This window comes from Quercus lobata, chromosome 9, assembly GCF_001633185.2.
Source record: "Quercus lobata isolate SW786 chromosome 9, ValleyOak3.0 Primary Assembly, whole genome shotgun sequence".
NCBI lineage: Eukaryota > Viridiplantae > Streptophyta > Magnoliopsida > Fagales > Fagaceae > Quercus > Quercus lobata.
In genome coordinates this window covers 14,746,658-14,756,384 of record NC_044912.1, presented here as the reverse complement: position 1 = coordinate 14,756,384, position 9,727 = coordinate 14,746,658, and the positions used below count along the sequence as shown (strand labels likewise).

The 9,727-nt window shown below is 35.7% G+C and overlaps 1 protein-coding gene across 2 annotated transcripts; it reads left to right on the top strand.

Moving 5' to 3' along the window:
* The first annotated feature begins 4,189 nt into the window (after nucleotides 1-4,189).
* LOC115960392 (protein IQ-DOMAIN 14-like) lies at nucleotides 4,190-8,346 on the top strand. Of its 2 annotated transcripts, XM_031079275.1 has the most exons (4): nucleotides 4,192-4,758; nucleotides 6,271-6,471; nucleotides 6,893-6,970; nucleotides 7,430-8,346. In XM_031079275.1, exons 1-4 carry the CDS (start codon nucleotides 4,417-4,419, stop codon nucleotides 8,183-8,185), a joined length of 1,377 nt encoding a protein of 458 aa, XP_030935135.1. In that variant the 5' UTR covers nucleotides 4,192-4,416; the 3' UTR covers nucleotides 8,186-8,346. The 2 variants fall into 2 exon arrangements, with proteins under 2 accessions (XP_030935136.1, XP_030935135.1); XM_031079276.1 differs by lacking the exon at nucleotides 6,893-6,970 and having other exon boundaries at nucleotides 4,190-4,758.
* The last annotated feature ends 1,381 nt before the right edge of the window (nucleotides 8,347-9,727 follow it).

Sequence of the window (9,727 nt, the reverse complement as noted above, 5' to 3'; positions counted from 1 at the left end):
GCCATGGTCCAAGGCATAATTTTGTAAATAATTAATAGCCCTCTAGTCCAACTTGAGCAAACAAGTCCTGACCAATTCAGCTTGAGCTTGAGTTGAAAACTTAGAACTAGAGCAGGCTGCAAGTGATCGGCTCAATCCTTGAGGTTAGGTATTTTTATGTAACTGTTCACTTCTGCTTGCCTAAGATGGGGCTGAAGGATAATAAATCTATGCATACAACATATTTTATACACTCTTCATAACTTCACTTGTTAAGGTGCCAAATTATGATTTGTGAGTAAAAAATTTAGGATAGTGATTGGTCTATATGCTCACCAATCACAACTTACTAGTTTAATAAGTAGTGAAATATGTTGTGTCCCTCCTCTAGTATTGTTTGTCGAAGAATTTTAAATCTCTTCTGCCTTTTATTCACACTCGTAATTATGTTCCTCTCTTTTGCCTTCTATTATGGGGTCTTTGAACTCCCATTCTTGTTGGGTCTAAATTTAGGATGCAGTGACATGGATATAGGTATAACACGACGACATGAGCAATTTTTGAAAAATTATAACATGATACGACAGATAGGATATCATTCCAATACAAAATACGATATCAATATAACATTCTAAATGAAGTGTTCGTACTTCCTAAGTTTAAATCGAATAAAAAATAGAATATTGAGACTAAATAATATATCCAAAAAATAAAATATATAAGGTTCGTTTGGTACATGAGTTTAAACACATATTTTCAGTTTTTAAATAATATTATACATATTTTCACATACCTTTTCGTCCATACATATTTTAAAAAAACTGAAAACTATTATTTAAAGACAAATACCAAACTATCCATAGTTTCTCAAAAAAATAATAAAATATATTAATTAAGATAAAAGAATTGGAATCTTTTCAGGGCGGGTGTGAATGCTCTTAAACGCGTTGATCCGTATTACTTTACACAGGAGTCAACCATGAGTCCATCACTGAACTCTGCATCTACTTGAAATAGAACTACACGTCAACTCCGTATTCGTTCGGTTGCGTCAAGCACCAAATGTAGGTTTCGCATTCAAATGCGTGGGCTCTACTCTGATGTACTGCCCCAACTAAGAAACTCCAACACAGTAGTATAGTCTTTACAGCCTCACACTACCGTCACGCAGACCATCATCAGTCTGACACAAAGAATTATACCCCTACCATACTCATACAGTGTAGAGGTAGAAATTTTGAAACCATTTATTACATAACGCCCCGTGCTGTTTAGTAGGTTTTATTGTCAGTGTCTCGGAACTTATGAAAATATTCAAGTATTTTTAAATAAAAATTATAAAAAATACTTAAAGGTCAATGCCTATTGATATATGTTGATATTTAATTTAAAATGATATAAGTAGTCTAATTAAAAGCTATCATGTGTTATTTTAAATTAAAATATATTAGCTAATCAAATAAAATCTCTCTATTTAAAATATGATGCATATCATCAATGATAGTCAATTACCCTCCCTAAGATTCCTATAAATAAAAACTCTCATTAGTCTTGGAGGATGACAAATTCAGAAACATTCAGATGTCTTGAAACTCTGCTGAAATCAAGCCCCAAACCCTTTAAAAAACTTCAACCTTCAAAGACGAGGAACATTCAAAGCGAAATCTTTTAAGTCATCCTCTTAAATCCCAAAGTTCACTGAAATCAAGTTTAGAAACTTTCAAAAACTTCAAGAAATTATAAGTTGGTGAAGATCAACGGATTCGACCCTTCAAAGCCTTGAAAAACTTCCACTACAATCTTCGAACGCACAAAAAATGTGATAAACACACAAAGAACACGAATAACAAAGGATTTCTAACAAACACATAGTGAGAGATTCATCATAATTTAACTTCAAAGATCTCTCAATCCATTTCCCAATCAAATTGAGGAGCATTTGATGTTAGAATCAAGGTTGCATTTGAATCAAAGATTTTTCAAGGAGATCAAATCAAAGGAGTATTCTATTGTTATAGAATTTAATTGCAAAGAATTGTACCTACTAATTCATTAATACAAATATACATTTGTGAAGCTATTTCGATTGTTTGATTTGTAAACTTGAAATTTAGTGTTTACACATATCATTAGGTTAATTACATTCTTTTTTCACTAAGAGCATTAGCATCTAGGTTTCTAAAAATATACCTATTTTAACACACATAAAGTTACTCTATCTACTTTAGCAAACCAATTTACAACACACACACTACATCCCATTTCTTATTTTTCAATACAACTCATTACAATAATATAAATTATCCAATAAAATATTATAAATCAACACCAATCTCTCTCTTCTCTCTCTGCCTCCCCATCATTTTCTCTCTCCAACACCACCAAAACCAAGCCAACACCACCGATTCAAACACAAGCCACAACCACCATAAATGAAAGCAACCATTGAATCCCCAAAGCCATAACCACCAAAATTGAAAGCAACCAAAGCCTCCAAATTTCCACAACTCGAAACCCATATACCCATTTTTAAAGAAACCCAATCCCCAAACCCACAAAAAATAAAAAAAAAAAAAAAAAAAAAAAAAAAAAAAAAAAAAAGGAAGAAGAAGAAGAAAAGGAATTAGAGATAGAGAGGGAGAGGAGAAAGATCGGAAACCACCAATGGTAGCTTCACCGTTGTGCACCACTACCAGTGTTTAAGTTTAGCCTCAGTGAACAATAATTCCTATATGTAACAAATCATTTTAGCACATTTGTAAAATATTTTAAGTTTAGACACCCGAGTAAAGATGAATTTTAGTGTTTTTAGGTTCTAAAATAACAATTTAGGGTTGTGCTAATGCTCTAATAAGAAAACTCATTCAGAGCTAATTAGAATTATTATAATTACTTGTCTTTCATAATACAAGCCATGATCATCCAAACTTAACAACATTAACATAACATTCCAAACTAACTAACAATTAAGAGAAAAAAAAAAGTAAAATATATATTTTTAATCAAATTGAAACCATTTTTTACTATACAACAGATTTTACAATTTCTTTTTCATAAAGATTGTGATTAGTTTTTAATAAAAACTAATTTCATCAAGAGTCGTATTGTAAGGACACGGTTTACAGCTCAAACCCAAGATGTATGAGATCTTGGCCCAATGAGCCCAGTATAATAAATTTGTAAAGAGTGAGTCAAAGAACTAGATCCTAATGAGTTGGACAACAGCTAGTACTGAATTAAATGATAATCAAACATAAACAAGAGGTTCTGATATCAATGGACTTTCAGTCTGAGGAGGTCACACTTGTATAAATTAATCACAATTGGATACAAAGACAATTTAGATTGCTACAGTGTTCTCTCTCTATTTTTCCGACCCATTTATCATGGAGGGTCTCTCACGTTATATAGCTCCATTTGAATCATCTTGATCCTACACTTATTGATCATCTGAGCCCTTACTTGAGTACTTGTCCCATCAGACACCCTCTTTGGCTTTCTGTGAGTTGTGGTAGCCGAGGCAGCAAGGTTTTATTCACATAAATGCGGCCAGAAAAGTAGCTGCAGTGCATTTAATGCGATGGTAGCAGCTTTTCCTTAGATATTTTTGGGTTTCCTTCCTTCTTGTATGTTCATGAGGTACGTCCCTATCATTGGAGCTTCCTAGATGGTCATTCTAATTGCTGGAATAGATACTTGAACTGCATTCATTATATCCGAGGAGTTCCTCCTTGGACCACATTTCATTCGTTCCTTACTCATGAGATTTTAAATTAAAACTCCTAATAATTATTTGTTTATCCTTGAACCATTCAACATCCTCGGACAAATCTCAAGACCCAATATATAATCTGGCCCTTATCCCTACACGTATCATTCAACTTTACCCTACACGTATCATTCAACTTTAATAACACTTTCTTTTGTATTTCCAAAATGTTTCTATTCTCCAACTAAAAAAAAAAAACACCTGATGTCAACAATAATTCCACCAAATAAATAGTGAAATTTGACATAGTACATTTGTACTAAAACAATTTTTAACGAGCATTGAGAGCGAGTGACGAACGCAACACGTGAGACTGATTGCCAGTGAAGAGACAGAAAGAAATCACAGTGTTGAACTTTGTGATATAAATAGTAGTGACTAGAGAGAGTGAGGCATTTCGAAATTTTAAATACCCCATTCTTTACTACAAAGGGCGCGCGTGTAACCAAACCTCCTCAATAGCGCGTTTACCGACTACTCAATCCCCCCGCACATATCTCTCTACATATAATCCCCACTCCAAAACTAAAAAAACAAACCAGTTCTGTGCTCAGTTCAGCTTCTTTCATAGTTCCAAAGTTCCTAAAAAGTTCCGAAACTCTGTGTCTATTTCCAAAACCAAAAAACCATGTTTCCTTTACTTAAACCTCGGACCCATTAAGCTGCTCATGGGCTTTCTCAGCCGGCTCTTCGGATTCGGGTCTAAGAAGCCCAAGAATCCGCAGCCGCAAAAGGAGAAGCAGAAGCGGAGGAGCTTCATCGCTTCGCTAAACAGCAACTCCCACAAAGGGACGCCGTCTCGGCACCAAGTGGATGACCCCAACAAGCACGCCATAGCGGTTGCTGCTGCCACCGCTGCTGTGGCGGAGGCTGCTCTCGCGGCGGCTCATGCGGCGGCTGAGGTCGTCAGACTTACCAGTAACGTCGGGAGAAATACCAACGTGGCGCACCGGCTTTTGACGGCGGAGTTAGCTGCCGTTAAGATACAGTCTGCTTTTCGTGGTTATCTGGTTAGTATCTTTCGTATTCCGTTGTTTTGTTAGTTGGAATTCAGTTTCTTTTTTTCTGTTTTTTTTTTTTTCCAGAACTACCCTTCAAATGTTCCTAGAATTACGTGAGTAAATAAAATTACTTTTGTCAAATTTACCGCATCGAGTGTACCGAGGCGGTGGACTCATTGGCCTGACACATCAGGTAATGACGTAAATTCCGAAGTAATGGACTCATTAGTCTGAGATGTAAGGTGCTGGTAAATTTGGATGGTCATTTAAGTCTTAGTCAAGGTAAACCAAACGGAAAACATGGGTCAAAAAGTAGTTCTGAAAATTTCATGGGCATTCGTGGAAAAATATAAATTGAAAAAAAATGAAATTAAAAGGTGGTCATTGGGTTGGTACTCTCTAATTCTATTGCACCGACAGGAATGGCTGAGAGTCATTTCATTATCAGACTTCTTTTGTTTATTCGAGTATAGATTCCCTGTTGTACAAGGTGTTTCACTGTAATGTTTGTTTCGTGTACTTTGGTGTGTGGACTGGTCGCTGCTAAATTTTCAAATTCTCGGTCGGAGTGTTTTTTATGTGGTTTTAGACTAAATCGTGTGTGTGTGAATCACACGCGCCATTTTGTCTGTAAAAATTCATAATTAAGATGTCCTTTATTTAATATTTAATAATAAAAAAATGATCCATGGTTCCATGCATGTTGGATTATGATTGTGGGAGGGCATGTGAATCATTTTATAACAAAAGGTTGGCACAAAGCCACTAATAAAGTGTGTAATTGAGATTTTATGCTTAGCTTTCATTAGAAAACCAATTGCCTGATCTAGTAAAATTTATTGTTCTCGAATAAAGAAACTAAGTTCAGATTCTAAAGAGTGATTATTATAGAGCAAACATCATTAGTTTTAAAATCCTATGTATCTATTAATAGAAGTAATTAATCATGGCTTTGCATATGTTGTAAATGGCCACCATACTTTTTTATTTCTTGCCATAATTTGTCCAGTTGAATCAAGAGTCTTGGTAGGTACTAGCTGTACTCGAATGACATTAGCAGATCAAAGAAATGACCCATGTACCTGAATTTTTTGGGTGCTATTTTCATGGTTTGCACCACAATTTCAGCTACTATTTCCACTAGATTCTTCACTTTAGTTAACTTTTTCTTGCTGTTTATGTCACATATCAAACAGAGCTAATTTGTAATAAATGCTTATTTTTATTGAGGGTATGTGTGCAAGTGGGAGAGAGAGAGAGAGAGAAAGATAATGATTTCATCCACAACCCTATACCCTTTTAAATATCATGCTAGTCTGGTTCAAGTATTTTGTAAGTTTCTGCTCGCCCAACCCATCTTTGCTTTTAACTTTGAAGTTTTCTAATTAATATTAAAATGTAGCACTTTTAACCTAACTTTTAGTACTGTGCATCTAAGGCTTTTTTTAAAATATTTTATTTTATTTTATTAACTTGGGAAGGGATTAACCTAACCTTTTTTGACTTTGGGGAATTTGAAAGGCAAGGAGGGCGCTAAAGGCACTAAAAGCATTGGTGAAACTTCAAGCATTGGTGAGAGGGCACATGGTGAGAAAGCAAACTGCCAACATGCTGAGGCGAATGCAAACATTAGTCCGATTGCAGGCACGGGCACGTGCAAATCGCGCACAATTGTCAGAATCCTTCCATTCTAGCAGCAAGTCCTCTCTGTCACATCACCCTGTAAGTAAAGTTTCTTTTCTTCTTTTAGTTCAGTTGTTGGTTAGCCTATACGTGGAGAAATTTGATTTATATGCGGTGTTTTTTTAATATGATAAAAATAAGCGAGTGGCCCAAAGGAGAAGAAAGGGAACAAGGGGAAGTCAAATTGAGCAATACTAATGCTCATGCAATATGAAATGTCTTGAGATAGGTTGGGATTGATTAAAAAAAGAAATTTTTCTTGGGGGAAAATCAGTTTCTGGCAGCTTGCTCAAGCCAAAATTGAGCATATTAAATCCTCGCTATTGCTAGAACGAAAAAGATTCAAAGTAATGATACAATCCTATAATTCTGTCGCCTAAAATGACTGATTGACTTACTAGAAAATGTCATGTGTTTGTGCATTTAGGTGATGTACATTTTCTATTACATCTTCTTGCAGGTCCCTGCAACTCCTGACATAAATGATTGCCAACTTCGAGCTTATAGTTCCAAATTTGAGGGCCCCTCAATTTTGAAGGTATTTACTTGATTGGTTTTGTAGGATCTTCTAAGGACATATTTGATGCTCTCCTTAGAATTGTGGTTTAGCAATTTAAAAGCGATTTCAAGTCAGAATGACCTCTAGTCTCCTTTTTTTGAATTATTTAATTTCTGTAAATTGGGATCTTTTAAACTGAAGATAAAAAGGCTAATGTAGTTTCAACAAAATGCTTATGTTCCAATATTCCAGCCATGACCCTTTTTTGGACTTCATATGATTGTATCTCGGAAGTGGTGAAGGAAGGTGAAGAAAATATGTTGAATTTCTCAAGGAATTACTTCTCTTCTAAACTTTTTAACAATTTACCATTTTTTTAATGTTTTGAATTTTAATCTCCAACTTCATTTGGCTTTTGAATGATAATCCAAATGCCTCATAAATCTTCATTGCACTAATCATTTTCACTGCACTCTGTGTTCGCACACACACACACAGAGATGTGGTTCAAATTCAAACTTCAGGGACATCATCAACCTAGACAAAGGACATGGTAGTTCAAAGTGGTTAGACCATTGGATGGAAGAAAGTTTATGGAACAACCGCCGTGACATTTCATTCAGAAATGGACATGCTGATGATGAGAAGTGCGACAAGATTCTCGAAGTAGACACTTGGAAACCGCATTTGAACTCCCAAGAAAGTAAGAGAACCTTTCAGACATCACCGAATGTTTTTGCTTCTGATTATAATAAGGAGAGCTTTATGACATACAACTCTCCATCAAAACACTCAACAAAAGCTCCAAATCCAATTCCTAGTCAGGCTACACCATCTTCTGGGGGAGTTTTATCTCTTGGCTCCTTCAAACTAGGAAGAGATGAAACAGCTTTAAGGACTGCTGACAACAGCCCACAAGTGCATTCTTTGTCATCCAGGCCTGGAAGTAGTGCCAGAAGAGGTCCATTCACACCCACAAGAAGTGAGTATGCGTGGGGCTATTTTGGTGGGTACTCAGGTCACCCAAACTACATGGCTAACACGGAGTCCTTTCGGGCTAAGGTTAGGTCACAGAGTGCCCCAAGGCAAAGGCTAGAGTTTGAGAAATTCGGTTCAACAAGGAGATCTGTTCAGGGGTTGTGGGATGCAGGGATCGATTCAGATAAGAGGTTTGCTGACCAAGCTGAGTACAGGTACAAAGCTTATTCAGCCTCTGGCCAATTGAATAGAGTTGGGAGTGCTAATTTAAGGTGATTCCACTTGTTGTAATTTTTTTTTCTATGTATGGCAGCAATGCTAGAGTTGTAATTATGTGATCATGATTTTTGTACCTGTCCATGCACAATCAAAAGTTGCCAGAAACTTACTGTTTTAAACTGTATGTTCAAACATAATCATAGTTGTGCTTATATATATATATATATATATATATATATATCTCATGATGGTTCTAACTAAAATCTAATGTTGATTGGTTCATTGCTCATGGATCTGTCTACCACCTTCCTACAAATGGTTGTGATATCATCATTACTTTTAGCTCCAAGCTAAAGTTCACTTGGCAGTTTTCTTTTCCTTTTAAGTCCAAATAGAAAAAGCATAATTGAGTATATTGCTATCAGTGTCCTTTTTATAGACCCCCTTGCACAATGTGACGTGTTTCACTAGTGCAATCCTTCCTCCAACCCCACGCACTCCATGTAGATTATTTGGGGAAATGTACCATAGAGCTGCCAAAACCAATTTTTTTGGAAATTCACATGCACTGGTATGGGACTATTCATCTGTGAATATGGTTGAGTTCCACATCAGACAGTGGTCACAAAAAGGAATGGTTGAGAAGACATTATTGCCAAATTCATTGGCTTATGTTTTAAGCTTAAGATAGTATCCCACACATGATATGTTAAACCTTACTTTAAGACTCCCCAAGGTATTGGTTATCAGTTCAAACCCAAATCTGAAACAAGTGTTGTCAAAGCCAATTGTTCCATAGGACAAATGTGCAATGTGATTGTTCACGTGTATTATTGATAGGTAAAAGTTCCACTTCGGTTTAGTTTGCAATTTGTGTGTTGCACAAAAATGAAATCATAAATCTCTTATGACTTATGAGTTTCTTCAGATGCATGCCTTCTTGCTTCATGAATACAGAACTTGATGCCATGTTGATCTTGGCATTTGGCCACGGTTGCTTTGATAAGTATCGTTGATTTCTTTATGCCCTTTCCAAGTTTGAACTACTATTTGTACAAATAAGAATCCCCTTCAGGCTTCATTACATGATTTCTTAGTTAAGTGTGCGTTGGAATAAAATTTTGACGCATGCCAATCTTTTTCTTACTGGTTAGGCTGGATACCAGGTCTTTTCATTCGATAGTATAAATATATCTCATTTTATAACCAAAAGATAGTAGAGTTTAGTACACAATACCAGTCTTCGTGCCTTGGATTGGAGTCACTGATTTTTGCTTTTATATACAAAGAAAGTTTAAAATTTTAATCCAATGTTACATTGTACTCGCCCATTTGAGTTGGATTTCACAGATTCCTCACTCATTAACTTTCGGTGGCCTACACATGGGCATTTGTCCCATAACTAGTTTGTCCTAATCAACTAAATAATAGTGACAAGAAATCTCATTTGTTCCTTGCATTAAATAGAGCAAACTAGCAATATTTCTAGTACCCACAAGGAAACAAATGCAACCTTGGATACCCATCACAAGCCATACAGTAAATATTGAGGGTATGATATGACACTGGTTTATTGACTTATTATGAAAGTGATGTTGA

What these genes read in the sequence shown, in the direction of transcription:
- LOC115960392 (XM_031079275.1), top strand. Translation starts at nt 4,417, where the DNA reads ATGGGCTTTCTCAGCCGGCTCTTCGGATTCGGGTCTAAGAAGCCCAAG. An exon ending in CTGCTTTTCGTGGTTATCTG is followed by an intron (nt 4,759 to 6,270) that starts GTTAGTATCTTT and finishes GGAATTTGAAAG; the next exon opens with GCAAGGAGGGCGCTAAAGGC. An exon ending in AGGGCCCCTCAATTTTGAAG is followed by an intron (nt 6,971 to 7,429) that starts GTATTTACTTGA and finishes ACACACACACAG; the next exon opens with AGATGTGGTTCAAATTCAAA.